The 15,833-nt window shown below is 39.0% G+C and overlaps 1 protein-coding gene across 2 annotated transcripts in view; it reads right to left on the reverse strand.

Moving 5' to 3' along the window:
- Positions 1–4,040: 4,040 nt before the first annotated feature.
- LOC306857866 (glutaredoxin 3) overlaps positions 4,041–15,833 on the reverse strand; it is a gene marked incomplete at its 5' end in the record, with an annotated part of 36,512 nt that continues 24,719 nt past the window's right edge. The window contains 8 exons of one of the 2 annotated variants that reach the window (XM_079398124.1): positions 4,041–5,016; positions 5,719–5,811; positions 6,031–6,070; positions 6,218–6,270; positions 10,296–10,353; positions 10,430–10,491; positions 10,969–11,141; positions 15,139–15,340. In XM_079398124.1, coding sequence (XP_079254250.1) covers positions 4,966–5,016; positions 5,719–5,811; positions 6,031–6,070; positions 6,218–6,270; positions 10,296–10,353; positions 10,430–10,491; positions 10,969–11,141; positions 15,139–15,340 — 732 coding nt within the window. In that variant the 3' untranslated portion in view covers positions 4,041–4,965. The remainder of the gene's footprint in view (positions 5,017–5,718; positions 5,812–6,030; positions 6,071–6,217; positions 6,271–10,295; positions 10,354–10,429; positions 10,492–10,968; positions 11,142–15,138; positions 15,341–15,833) is intronic. The other variant, XM_079398123.1, reaches the window with a different exon arrangement.

Raw genomic sequence — 15,833 nt, forward strand, 5'->3', positions numbered from 1 at the left:
AGAGAAAGCTACTCTGTGATGCCACTGTACCAGAGGTCTGAAAACCTTTTGACCGCTTAGAGGAAGGCTGCCATTGAGACGGTTGGCTCAGAGACAAGGATCCACTCGGGGCAGTTTGACTGTACACGGGCATTTTTACACCCAAAGAAGTAGGCACATACTGGGTAGAGGTACCTTGGAGGAGAGAGGAGCCATCAGTAAAGGTGCTTACTGGCTGTACAGGCACATAAGAACTAGAGCCTACCAGCTGAGTGCCAACCCTGCTCTGGGAACGTAATGCGTTCTGGCTGTAGGAACTCTGACCACTGGCAGATTGGCTAGAAACATCAAGCAGGGAGGAACCATGTTTGGCATATGCAGGGCTATACAGAGTTGAGGCACTTTGAGAGAGGCTAAATAAGCCACCATATCTGCCACTTTCTTTTTGTGTGGAGGCAAGTTGGCCAGGATGTACTGCTGAGGTAGAGAACCTACTGGGAGCCTTGGAGCCCTGAGATGGAGAGCTACTCGGAGATGCCACTGTGCCAGAGGTCTGAAAACCTTGTGACCGCCTAGAGGAAGGCTGCCATTGAGACGGCTGGCTCAGATACAAGGATCCACTCGGGGCAGTTTGAATGTACACAGGCATTTTTACACCCAAAGAAGCAGTCGCATACTGGTTAGAGGTACCTTGGAGGTGGAGAGATGAGCCATCAGTAGAGGTACTTCCTGTCTGTACAGGCACATAAGGACTAGAGCCTGCCAGTTGAGCACCAACTCTGCTCTGGGAGCTTGATGTATACTGGCTGTAAGAGCCATGTCCACTGGTAGACTGACTAACACCTAGGGGTGAGGCAGTAAGCTTAGTATATCCAGATGGCCCAGGACTATATTGACTTGAGGTACCTTGAGACAGACTGGACAAGCCACTATATCTAACACTTCCTTCCTGCGTAGAGGCAAACTGGCCAGGACTTGCTGCTGAGGTAGAGAGCCTACTGGGAGCCTTAAAGCCTTGAGATGGAGAGCTACTCTGTGATGCCACGGCACCAAATGTCTGGAAACTTTGTGATCTAGACACAGGAGGATGCAGTTGAGATGGCCGGCTCAGAGACAAGGAGGATCCACTTGGAGCAGCTTGACTATACACAGGCCTTTTTGTACCCAAATGAGCAGGGGCATTCTGGCTAGTGGTACTTTGAGACTGCAGTGAAGAGAACCTACTGGGAGACCAAATACTACTCTGTGATGTACCAGATCCTTGTGACACTGCTTTACTAGAGGCTTGAAAACCTTGGGTCTTAGTTATTGAAGGCTGCCACCCTTGAGATGACTGGCTTGGAGAGAGAGAACCACGCCGAGTCGCTTGATAGTACGGACTATACTTTTTTGCACCAAAGGAAAAAGCTGGAGCATACTGGCTAGCGGTACCTTGAGGCTGGACAGACGGACCATAACCACTTCCCTGTCCTGGTACATATTGATGGGAAGCTGCCAGTTGAGTGCCAACCCTGCTCTGGGAGCTTGGTGTATACTGGCTGTAAGAGCCATGTCCACTGGTAGACTGACTAACACCTAGGGGTGAGGCAGTAAGCTTAGTATATCCAGATGGCCCAGGACTATATTGACTTGAGGTACCTTGAGACAGACTGGACAAGCCACTATATCTAACACTTCCTTCCTGCGTAGAGGCAAACTGGCCAGGACTTGCTGAGGTAGAGAGCCTACTAGGAGCCTTAAAGCCTTGAGATGGAGAGCTACTCTGTGATGCCACGGCACCAAATGTCTGGAAACTTTGTGATCTAGACACAGGAGGATGCAGTTGAGATGGCCGGCTCAGAGACAACGAGGATCCACTTGGAGCAGCTTGACTATACACAGGCCTTTTTGTACCCAAATGAGCTCCTCCCAACTGAAGGCCAGAGCTGCCCTGAGAGCTTGCTGAAAACATGTTTGAGGAGCTTTGATCACTGGTGGGCAGGCCAGAAACACCAAAAGGGGAAAAGTTAAGATTTGACAAAGAGTCAGGGGTAGACCGACTAGAGCTTCCACCTCGTACTCGTGTGGAAGCAAGTTGAGCAGAAACTCCTTGCAGCCCAGAGCCATCCTGAGAAGACCAGCTGTAGGAATCTTGTCTGACTACATTCTGGGCACTTGGACTGGAGGAACCCAGGAGTTTAAGCAATGAAGTGGCATCCAAGACACTTGGTGCACTTTGGGTATGAGACGTACGTTCATAGTTGCTGGAAAAGTCTCCTTTCACATACTGATGTGAAAGCGAAAACCTAGACTTGCTGGCATTCAGGTTTTTCCCAGGAACAGTATTAGGGGCCACTTCTTCAACAGGAATGCTTCTAGTCACTGGAGCCTCCAACACAGAAGACTGGATCCCCCTAAGGGAGAAGGGCTTGTGGACAGGCCAATTCTGTTGAGGCTGAACATTCTGAGAAATCCAACCTAGAGAACAAGCACAATGAATAAGGAGTGCAGGAACCTTTAATTTTATTTACATTTATATATATATCCCTCACCTTCACCAGCAACAGCTTGTTTCACGAAAATCAAGATGATAACCAAGTGGTGGGCCCTAGAGCGAGGAAAGGGAAAACAAATAAATAAAGACTCTGCATAATACATGTAACCGAAAAGCAGATTCAAGATTTAAAATTTTAACTAACCTTTTCCACCCCAGATCCATAGCAGAAAAAAACATTAACACAATTGCTGTTGAAAAGGAACTCTATAACACCAAACCCAAACTGCTACAACCAGAACAACAGCAAATCTATGTATAGACTCAGAACTAGGCGTTTGTTTTTATAAGCCCATTTGTCCAATCAGCTGACATGTCTAATTACATGAAATACTGTTCACCTGTGAAGACTTGTCTGGATATTTGATGCCTGAATTTGCCAATAAGTCGTTAAATACAATCACCTGTATCATCCAGTCGCAGCCATTACACAAACACACACACCATAACGAGGGGTGAGAACCAGAAGGGCGTAAGTGACATTTTTGGTGAAATGGAGATATATATATATATATATATATATATATAATATGAAAGCTCTTAATTAGCCTTTTCTACTGGCAAAAGTACTGTCATCCATGAGTGTACAAATTGTTATTATAAACAATTGAAATCAGTACACAAAGTCAGATCAAACTATGGTAAAAGTTTTGTTTTGGCTCTCCTGTAAAGTTGGTGAAATGTCACTTATGCCTTTCTGGTTCTCACCCCTCGATTAGGCCTGCACCACAAAGTATGTTTTTGTGGCTACCTGAAAATATGTGAGAATATATATAGTGATGTTTTGAAAGTCATTAGTGCAAGAGATTGCACACTTTGCAAAAAAACATGCTAATTGGGTCACCATATTAATACCCACACTCAGTGTAACACTAGGCTTATTTTATGTAACAGCTATTCTATTTTATACTTACACTAATAAAAGACATACACTATAGACATTATTTATTTAGATCACCCTGGCAGGTATATTAGAAATATACATGTTTCAACATTGGGCTCTTTAAAATATTTTATACTTGGACATGGCAGATACTTAAAGCAACAGTGCAGCTTTCTCAGAAGGTTCCTTGAAGGCACTTTTATCTGAGCTTATATAATATAAAATATACATTGTATACTCCAAAAATGAAGGTTTAAGAAAATATCCGCGTATGCATAACTCGGTGCATAAAAGAAAAAGCTAAGTCGTGGCCTATTGGTTAGCGTGTCGGACTCGTAATCCAAAGGTTGCGGGTTCGAGTCTCGGGCCGGCAGGGATTGTAGGTGGGGGGAGTGAATGTCCAGCGCTCTCTCCACCCTCAATACCACGACTGAGGTGCCCTTGAGCAAGGCACCGAACCCCCAACTGCTCCCCGGGTGCCGCAGCATAAATGGCTGCCCACTGCTCCGGGTGTGCGTTCACGGTGTGTGTGTGCACGTTGGATGGGTTAAATGCAGAGCACGAATTCCGAGTATGGGTCACCATACTTGGCAGTATGTCACTTCACTTTTTTTTTTACCATTGCCATTGAAGATATACACTATGCACAAGAAATTCTATTTAATTTATTCCACAATATTAACTGTCTGACTTCATTTTAAACACTTGAAACCTTAAATTGAGTTACTATGTGTAACACTGCTAGCTTGAAAACCACTAGAGACCTACTACTGTTATAATGTTACAATGTATTCCTGCTCTTAATGGAAGTTTAATGAAACTGTGTTTGTGTACAGGCAGTGATTATGCATGACTACGAAACAGTGGTTGTCATATGTTTCAGTTCATGCATCAAGGCAAATTTGAGTGTGCTATTGTGGGTATATATGTTGAAATGTTTAAAAGGTTTCCTCAGCACAGCCATCAGGTTATTATGGGAGCACTGCAATTACCTAAAACCACAAGTGTATGTGTGTGTGCGTGTGAGAGAGAGAGAGAGAGGGAAACATAATGGTCACTCTATGCTCTCGGCTCAAAGCCGGATGAGGTGTGGGTTGCGTAAACACAATAAATTACTTGCAATTTAATAAGAAAATGCCCATACATATACATGCATCAGTCTTGGATTCTGCCCAATGCCACTTTTATTGAAATTGGTTGCAATGGGATGGACATCCTCATTCTAAAAGTATTTGATTGGCAAAAAATGTGTGGTCACAACAGACATATTTAAGACAAGTGTCAACACCCGGTGTACATTTTAAATCTCAGTTGACCACTTGTGATCAGATCACCAGAGATGGATGCAAGTACCAGGTATAAACAATATCTAAAATATGTCAGTGCAACAAAAACAGATCACAGAATTACAGCAAAGGATCAACATTGTTTTTAAAAATGAGCAATTTTCTAATAAAACACTAAATTGGATGGAATAAATCTAATCCCAGTACTCCATTCCTGAGGTTAAGTGTGCAGGTTACAGGCATGTCAGCAATGTGATCCACATGTTCTTCAGTGCTGGAATAGTTTAGTTTTCTCCTTTCAACACAGGTGCCAGCTCACCGTTCTCCTTCAGCTCCTGTTAAACAATATAAACATTTCCCATCAGTCATGAAACACCTTCACAGTTCATCCTTCGTACATTCAGGTTCAGAGTTGTAGAGCTGCATCTGCCCTCTGCTGGAGTAAAACACCAACTGCAGTGCATCTCTACAGGCAGATGAAACGACACAGCTTTTTGAGGTTCAAATTTCACATAAATTAGGTTTTATTGAACTTTCTATTCATCAAAGAATCTTGCATCATGGTTTCCACTGAAATATTAGGCAGTAGAAATGTTTTCAACACTTTTCAACCCTGGCTGCTGAAAATTCAGCTTTGCCATCACAAGAATAAATTACATTTTAAAATGTATTCAAATAGAAAAACTGTATTTTGAATACAGTAAAGATACAGTGAGAGCTTGTACGGTGAAAACAAATCCAACCTTGGTGAGCGTGTTTATTTAAAAAACAAAAAAAAATATCGACCCCAAACTTTTAAATGGTAGCGTATATGAGATTTAGATTTGCTCTCTAAATCTCTATACCAAGGAAAGCAATCTGCAAAAAATAAAATAATAAAATAAACCCTTCTACCACTATAAATACTTTATTTCTGAAGTCTGGGATTATTTACATTCATTAATGAAGCATTACAAATGCAATGCTGTTTGTAGTGCCTAATTCTAAATTCATCTTTATCATCTTAGTAAGATGTTAAACGCTTTTATGCATTTCACCTTGACTATGTCCAGTCCTCCGATTAGTTCCCCTTTAACATACAGCTGTGGGTACGTCGGCCAGTTGGAGAACGTCTTGAGTCCTTTTCTTACCTGTGAAAACAATCAGAAATGCACGTTTTGGCTAAAAACACAAACAGACCATTTATTTAGGGACATTCATATAGTAAAAATAAAATTATATTCTAAATATGACTGCTTAATTGTTAATTATTCAGTTTGTAAGGAACACAGTCTTTCTTGAAGTTGCTTTGGCAAGACAAAATTTACCAAGAATGATACCAACAAACTTAAACCTGAAGGAATTCTCACCTCTTCATCTGCTAATATGTCAAACGTATCGTACTCAACTCTGAAATGTTAACGAAAAACATGTTACTTTAATAACATACATTTAGTCTTTCAGTAATTCATAATTCACGTTAAGAGCATTCTCTTAAGAGCTTCCAGTCTTAGTTAAATGACACTGTACTGTACTGGAATCGTAAAAGTCTCTCACCCCGTGCTGTTCATTATTTCAAGTATCTGACGGCTGAATCCACATTTGGCAGCCTGAGTATTCACAAAGACACGAGTTAAGAGGGTGAAAACGCTAGAACATCATGAAAGGCTGCAGTGAAGCGGAACCCTGCGCTTGAAAGCCAATCAGAGGAAGCAAGTTTTTAACTCCACCAAAACACACGCAGACTAGTGGAGAAGCTCAAAGAACAGAGTACACAAGATACGAGCGGCTCCTCTGGGCCCAAACCAGCACAGAACCAAACTTTCATTTACAAACTTACAACTACAACCACCTACAAAAGATATTGTGAAGTGCGTCTCAATAACTAGGGGAGAAAGAGGAGGTAATAGAACAAGAGGAGATAGAGAGAAAAGAGAGGTCTCGTGGGGAAAGACTTTAAACTACTGCACAGAATGTCTTTCATGTGTGAGTGTTAGAGATCAATACAGTTATGAGGAGAGAGGTGAGGGGTCTTTCTCCTGCATTAAAGAAAGAGAACGCAGCTCTATCAGTGCTGGAGCCGCCTGATATCGATTTCCAGCACCGTTTTACCCCTACATGGTTTCTTTTACTGTACGTTAAAGGAAATGTTCAGCCAAAAAGATCTTTCTGTAATTATTTACTCCGCTTTATGTCATTTCAAACCCACATGACTTTTTCTTCTTCAGTGGAACACAAAGGCAGATTTTTTTCACAGCAATATTACTTCATAATTTTCTAAAATAATATTTTAAAATTATTTACTTTTATTATAATATTAATTTATCAATACATATACTATGAAACATAACATTATTCGATTTTCTCTTCAGTGGAAAACAAAGGAAGAAATTTAGCAAAATGTTCATGTTAGTTTATAATGGTTTAAAATAAATTATTTTATATGAATTATTTTTTAATTATTTTAATAACAACAACAGTGCCGTTGTTGTTATAAGGTGAAAAAAAAATTAAATGTTGCCTTGGCAACTAGGTGAAGAACTAAAAATCACTACAATAATAATAAAAAAAATACATAAACAATTAAACAAATTTAAATGAAAACTAAATTGATAAAAAATAACAGCTAATCCAAAATATTAAAATAAAATATTAATAAAAACTATACAAGTACATACAACTTAACACTGAATAATAATAATAATACGAATGTATATGATATTTGCTAAATAAATGAAAATAAAATAAATGTTTAATTCAGTTTAAAATATTGTTACTTTTGGACAGCTTTCAATGTAGAAAGAAGAAAAAGTGTATTTTGGCAGCTGAATGGTGTAGTTAAAGGGATAGTTCACCCAAAAATGAAAATTCTGTCATCATTTACTCACCCTCAAGTAGTTCCAAACCTGTATGAATTTCTTTGTTCTGCTGAACACAAAGAAAGATATTTTGAAGAAAGTTTGTAACCAGGCTGTTTTGGGGCATAGTAGGAAAAAAAAAATAACTGTGGAAGTCAATGGTGCCCCAAAACAGCCTGGTTCCTGAAGAACTGCTCTGTTTCCCACATTCTTCAGAATATCTTCCCTTTGTGTTCGGCAGAACAAAAACATTCATACAGGTTTGGAACTACTTGAGGGTGAGTATATGATGATAGAATTTTCATTTTTGGGTGAACTATCCCTTTAAGGCATCTCAGGGCTCGCAAAATCGCTAGCCTGACGTCCTGGGGCTACTGTAGGGCTGGGCGATTTTGCCTAAAAAAAAAATCTTCGATTTTTAAAGAAAAATTCGAGTTTCGATTCGATTTTCGATTTTTTTTTTCCAATGCACTTAAAAAATTACTGCAGGCATCAGATATAGTGTCAAAAGTGCAACTTTATTGCTATGATTGTCCTCAAGAGTTAAAATGCATAGAATCCCAAAACAAAAAGTAAATGAGGCTCTGTCATTCAACAATTTCAAGCTTTAACCCAGGTTTAAGCAAAAGTGCAACAACTTCACAGTAGCTTAAATTTTCTGTTCAAGAAATCAGATAATTACAAATTTTGTAACATATAACATTACAATTAAAAAAATAAACTCTTCTCAGTATAGTGTGAATATAAAAAATGAAATATGCCTGTGGCAGACTTATAGCCTGCTCAAAGAGTGAACAAATGTAAACTTTTATCTATAACAACAAAACACGTGCTTGTTAGATCTCTGAAAGATGCTGCGCAGAGTCCAACTAGTGTTGATGTAGTGAACCGTCAGACTCAGATATGGCTGCATCGTCCGTTGTGGCTGAGTAAAACTGCATCTCCTCCAGCTCACTGCGGATCTTTTCCCGAGTTGTATTATACAGGTGAGGCAGCGAGTCACAGAGCGCAGCGGCAAAAGTTGAACTATTTTGAACTTTGACCGCGGCGCGCGCGCAAGCTCGCCGCTGGTGCGCTCCGCTGCGCGTGCGCTTTGGTCGGCGCAGCAACTAACCGCCCTCGCGCAGCGCAAGCCATTGAAATGAATGGGTTTCATAGCGCAGCGCATGCCGCGTCCTGTGTGAAAGGGCCGCGGGGCGGGGGCTGGCTCATATCGCGCTACGGTAACCCACAAGGACGAAACGCGGAAAAGTCCGAAAAAACTATTGTGGCAAAAAACTCGAGTTTGCAAAATAAAAATCGTTTCAAACTACAAAATCGATAAATCGATTAAATCGATTTTTTGCCCAGCCCTAGGCTACTGCGTTTTCCAGTCGGGCTACCAAAATGTACCACTGCCCTGCCCGATGGGCTACCTTAAAGTACAGGGCTTCTGCAGGTCCTTAAAAATCTCAATTTAGTTGTATAAAATTTAAGGCCATAAAAAGGTTTAAATACGTTAAATGGTATAAGAAAAGTCTTAATTCACATTTCAAGAGGTCTTGCAGTTGGTGACGGAAAGACAAGAATCGCGATACAGCTGGATTAAACTTCAAAAGGCAATGATGTCATTGAATAAATGAGCGCTGCACGTTTCAAAACACGGCGCACGTTTTTATGTGAATGTGTCTCTGAAGAGAATCGTCTGTCTTCAGAAACGTGTCGTTGGCATTTTCCTTTCATCGTGCCATAATGCCTTTTAAAGCAGCGTATGTGAGCGAGGTGCTGCTTTGTGTACAGCTGTTAACGTACCGAATAAGCCGCTATTTGCTCCTAAAGCGCCACCTTGTGGCAGAAAGTGAATTTGCATTTACAGTTTGCCTATCATGTTCAGATCAATGCGAATATCGACCCATGTTTTTATGCAGCAAACATAGTTGTAAATGTTGAAAGTTAATGTGCCTTCTAAAAATCTAAACAATTAAGACAGTAATATGTATGTTTTAAATTAATATAATATGTTTGATTTGTCCCTTTTCATAAAAATGGTTTAAAAGCTGAAATGTAATTTTATAAGATTTTTTTGTGTGCAAAACCTTGGTCAATTTATGGCTTAAAATGTTATCATAGATATTGTCCAACCCCACTCGTGTTCATTTTACTTGTGCAGCTCTCAAAAGGGTTCATAAATTGCCTTAAATTGATTTTTAAAAATTCAGCAGAGACCTTGTAAATAGTGAAATAAAATTATTTCATTGGTATTTGTTGATATTTGTGCATTGAAAATGTTTTTGATTGCCATTTAGACTTCTGACTTTCTATATTTAAAAAAAAATGGTCTTTTTTTTTTATTTGGCCTAGTTAAATACATTTTCAGGCTACCAAAATCTGAAGAGTACCTGCATCTACCAGCTAGTTGACCTATGCTAACCAGCCACTGGTGAATCCTAACAGACCAACTACTTAGATTAACTAAAACTGAGAACCAACTCCTTAAAATTGGGTCTGTTCTTCACACAAAGCTGACTTGAAATCATTATTAAAATAAAAAAAAAAAATTCTGTATGTTTGGAGCAAGAGAGACATGGTCACTATGAAGAAGTTGTATGAAAAAGTGAAATAAATAAATAACAGCATATGGATTTGTAATAACATGAGGATGAATAAATAAAACAGAATTTTTTGGGGGGTGATTTATCCCTTTAACATCCCCTGCTTTCTCCTCACTCTTTTAAACTGTGTTTCAGGAGAAAAAAAAAAAAACCTGAGAGCGTAAAATAGTTTTTAAGTTCACTCACCTCTTTATTGCCTTTCATGAAGAGCATGATGGGTGATTTATTGATTAGAGATTTCAGCCTGTCAGAGGAGAGAATGTTTAAACAAGTCCAGTCGTACAGACGGGGCGTTTGAGCGAGCGTGTATCTGTCTTTACCTATTTTCCAGTGAGACGGTTTTGGGGAAAGTATTCTCAAGTTCTCCAGACTCGACCAGCTCCTGTGGAGGACATACAATATCTCTGAATCCGAACTCGCTTTGAACTCGACTCACACATACACGCTTTCCTTTCATAACTAAAAGCTCCCTGTGGAGATATTTTACCTCGCTGTAAAGGTAAATTCACTTAATGAGGAAGGGCCTCTAAGACTCTTGAGAGAAGAGAGAGAGGGGAAAGAGGATGGATGCTGGCTAATCTAGCCCTCCTCTCTCAGCAGGAGCACTCTGCTTGCTTTAAGCAGTATGAGCTCGCTGGGAATGTAGCGCAACATACAGCTAATAACGGCTAGCCGAGAACACACACGCCGTCAAAAAGTCCTGAAACATGAACTCTTAAGATAAAGTGCATGGGAGAAAATGCACAACATAAAGCGATGAAGAAATCTGTGTTTGGAAAAATAGGGAAATATCTAAATAAAATTGCTATGCACTGATTTTCACTGAACACGATCAACAGTTTCTTCTAGTATTTTGTACCTTTATGATGTCCAGTCCTCCGATGAGCTCTCCGTTGACGTAGACTTGCGGATAAGTGGGCCAGTTGGAGTAGGTCTTGAGTCCCTGTCTGACCTCTTCATCCGAGAGAATGTCAAAACTGCTGTACTGTACATTGTGGTCCTTCAAAATCTGAATAATCTGACGACTAAAACCTGCAAACAATGCAACAAAAATGCGTTAAAGTTTAAAAAGAATATCATTACAGCGGTAACTCGGTTTAGTTTGTTTGTGTACTTTATACTAGCTTGCACTTGTTTAAAGGCTCTAAAAATATAAAGTAAAACGTAAAATAAACTAAAAATATTTAATTATTAAAAGCACACTATATTATATATTTAACATCAATACAATCACAACAAATGTTTTCATTTGTCACTGCAAAATTCAAATTAATGCATTTTATTATTAAACTATTAATAAATTAAAATTAAATTGACTATTTAGTTTGCTTGCCTTGACCATTACATAATAGTTATTTTTCTTTTATAAAACTAAAAGTAAATAAATAAATTAATATTTTTAATGTCGCTACAACAACAAAAAATTGAAATATTAATTAAAAAAATTTGTCTACTTTGGTTTGCCTGTGTACATGATGTTAGCTTGCACTTGTTTCAAAGTTTGGAGGAATATATATATATTTTTATTATTTTTTATATTTTTTAATTGAGGTTTATGCATCATCTGATACGGAGAAAATCACCTAAATCATATAAATACGGAGAAAATCACCTTTAAAGTTGTACAAATTAAGTTCTTAGCAATGCATATTACTAATCAAAAATTAAGTTTTAATATATTTACGGTAGGAAATTTACAAAATATCTTCATTGGAACACGATTTTTACTTAATATCCTAATGATTTTTGGCATAAAAGAAAAATGCATAATTTTGACCCCTACAATGAATTTTTGGCTATTGCTACAAAACCAGTCTTAAGTCGCTGGGAAATATTCGTAGCAATAGCCAAAATTACATTGTTATATATATATATCAGTTAAAGTTTTAGTTATTCCGTTGTGCTTTTTGTCCATTTTATTATTTTTTTTATACATTTTATTATAGTTTTCATTAATGTTATTATGTTGTTATTAACTATTATTATTATAGTAGTACATCATGTTAAACTAAATTACTGTGAGAAATGTTGTCTTGGCAAGTAGCTGAAATAAAAATTTTAATGTTTTTATATTTTCCAAATAAAATTTTTTTATGGTTTTATTTTGAGTTTAATAACCTTGCTACACTGTCAACAAAAGTTATTTCTTTTTTTGTTTGTTTTTAGTCACACAGTGAGTAAAATGTCAAGAAAAAAAATCTGCAATCAATAACTAATTTGTCCATTTATAGATACTACGCAATATTGGGCAACTGACTGAAAGCTGGAACAAAATTTCTTGATTTCTGAATTTTAAATAGCAGTTCTGTTCATATGAATGACTACAAGCCAAAAATGAGAGAAGATAAAAGAGAGAGAGAGAGAGAGAGAGCGTGATATTAGATGGGAGGAGACAAAGAGAACAAGACACAAGAGAAACGGCGCACAAGGAGGAGGAGTGAGCGAGAGAGAGAAAGAAACCAGATCAGGAGAGAGAGAGAGAGAGAGAAAGATGTGCAAGGTGATGTGTAGAGTCTGTGTAGCCCCTGCAGTAAAACACCCATTTTCATCTTGTGTGGCTCATGAGGGAATTCATTATAAAACAGCTCCAGGCGCCTCACTTGTGCTTATGCATTTGCTGGTATATTAGCTCGACTCTATCAGAGCAGGCAAACAGGCGGGCAGCTGCTTTCTCTGGCTCGGGGCGAACTCCACCAGACATGCTGCATTGATTGCCGAGTTCTTTCCCCCTCTATGCCTGCACCTACAGGGGCCAAAGACCACCCGCTCTGGCGACTCTGCTCCAGGACAGGGGTGATGTTACAGCCTCGTTCCTCTTTTGAAGGACAACCCACTCAGAGCGAGAAAGGCTGAGAGATCCGAATTGATACACGGACACATAACCTTTTAATTTGACATGCATAACTGCTTTAGAGATAGCGTTAGCGGACCACTTGATCATTTGGCTCAACGCTTGTATTGGAACAAAAGAGCGCATTTACGTTTAGAACCCAATGCATGCCACTGACCGGCATGGCTCGCTCTCTGTGCATTATTTCTTGATTTGGACATCAGCCAAGCGAATGAAAACATCAATAAGCTTCAGCATTATAATATCTCCAAGCCGGACCGACCCACTGACACCTAGCACGGCTTCAAATAACATCAACGGCGCCGAGCAACAGGTTCCGGGCTCAGAGACGAAGCGGCGTAAACTCAGAGGATCTTCTATTAATAAAGCAGAGCTGGAGGAGCTGGCAGCCGTTGAAAGCCCAACATCACGTTTGAGATTAGAGTTCAATATCGTTCTTATTTTGATCTCAGGATGGCAAACGCCAGCCTTCCCCCAGACCTTCCTCTTTACACAGCCAAAACGTCAAGCGCTAAACTGCGCCTCAGTCCATGACGAAATATGCACTTTGAACTATCAAAAGTATTTTGTTTTGAATGGGCGAAATTAATACGAGGACGTTTTCCAACACCGAACCACACATTTTTGACATGAGCAGGAAGTGTTAGGAAGAAAAAAGCATGCCAGAAAATCAGCGAATCAAACAGAAATAAGCTAGATAAAGTTAAACAAACTAAAGACTAAAACGCTATTAAGCGATTAAGCTATTAAGTATAACTTTGACTTACAAAAGCAGAACATGTTCCATCATTTTTAGAGCAACTGCATATCAACAAATGTCAACAGAATGTCTCTTTTCCATTTTAGTGAATTGTAAGTAAATACAGACCTTTTTCACACACTGTGATGATGCGTTTTTTGGTTATTAACATCATAAATCAAGCAAAGTTTTGTATATTTTCATTTAAAAGGAAATGAGTGTACATTTATAACACTATGCTTTGTGTTATACATTAAATGACACAAAACTAGTTCTACGCTTCTATGAGTGAATGTTTCTAATGCAACTGCTGGATTTTTTTCTATTGCTATTAGAGCGAATAGGAACAAAAACACATTTGTTGTAGTTTCCGTTCACCGCTACAGAGGTTTACCCAACCAGAGCATGGCGTTAGCAACGACAAGGTCATGAGTTCGATTCCCAGGGAATGAATGAATGAATAAAATGTATACCTTGAATGCAAGTCACTTTGGATAAAAAAGGATTCATGTAAATTTTGTATTTTATTTATTTTTTGCTTTATTTGTTTACCTACATGTCATATGTGACCCTGGAGCACAAAACCAGTCTTAAATCGCTGGGGTATATTTGTAGCAATAGCCAAAAATACGATGTATGGGTCAAAATTATTGATTTTTCTTTTATGACAAAAACTAGGACATTAAGTACAGATCATGTTCCATGAAGATATTTTGTAAATTCCCTACTGTAAATATATCAAAACTTAATTTTTGATTAGTAATATGCATTGCTAAGAACTTCACTTGGACAACTTTAAATGCAATTTTCGCAATATTTTGATTTTTTTTGCACCCTCAGATTCCAAATTTTCAAATAGTTGTATCTCGGCCAAATATTGTCCTATCCTAACAGATGATGTATTAATCTCAATTTCAGAAAAATTGACCCTTATGACTGGTTTTGTGGTCCAGGGTCACATATGACCATTAAACAACATCAGAGAACCATGAACACGCAAATGTGCGTTAAACTACTAAAACATTAACTTAAGATCTCGGATGGTCTTTTCAAAATAAATAAATACATGAATAAGTTTGGAAAACCCTGCCATACACACAGCACAAAACATGCATCAAGTTGTGAAAGTAGCGATGCAACATGACAAAAAAGTAACTGAATGCATGCTGCATTGTGCAACAGCATCTTTGTCGAATGTAATGGGAGCTATTTAGACAGACAAGTTGTTTTTCCAATAAGTAGAAACTTTGGGTCAAACCGGATGCAGCCTGGAATATAGTGGCACATCCATACAGACGCTTAAGAAAGACGTAATGCACTTCTCTCTCCGTCCCGTTCATGCAACCTTGATTTGTCTCACTCCATCGCCAACGGTTGCTCCAACTAATCTGCTGACCCCGTGTTAATTTATGCGAGCGTGTGTATACGTGCGTGTTTACCACAGCGAGGCTCCTGGGGCAATCCTTTCATGAAGAGCATGCAGGGTGCGGCGTTGATCAGCCTCTTCAGTCTCTCGTTGAGATCCTCTTTAGGGACGTCCCCCGCCCTGGCAGCCCCGCCCCCACCGGACCCCAGCCGCTGCACCTTACTGGTCAGCTCAGGGGCATGCGCACCATCCAACCTGTCAATCTTCTCACCGCCCTAAGGGTTGTAAACAAATAAATAAATAAAAAACACTCAAGAGTGAGTAGTGATAGATTGAGAGGAAGGAAAAAAACAGCATTAATTTTTTAGGATGCTTGCCAGTTTGTTTAGATTGTTTGCAGGGAGAGAGAGAAAACAGGCCGCAGGCTCTCCTGATTCTTTGACATGTTACGCCAAGAGAGGGAAAGTCTTGCCAAGCCGTGTGTTTGTTTAACCTCCGATTATTTCTCAGTTGCTTGATTCTAACACGAGGAGATTTTGCAGCTCACATTACTTGATCGTTAAACTCAACCTTCCCAACAGGCTCCGTTTTTCTAACCTCTGCTAAATAAACACAAAAAACTATCGCAGCACACCTAACATAAATAAAAGCTGTGTGTACAGAAAAGCACATTCTGGCATAGATCAGCACGCTTTACGAAACATAAAGAACACAGTGTAGTAGTGAACTTCATACTATATAAAAAGGAGAATTAAAACGGCCTCAATT

This window comes from Barbus barbus (genome assembly GCF_936440315.1).
Source record: "Barbus barbus genome assembly, chromosome: 38".
NCBI lineage: Eukaryota > Metazoa > Chordata > Actinopteri > Cypriniformes > Cyprinidae > Barbus > Barbus barbus.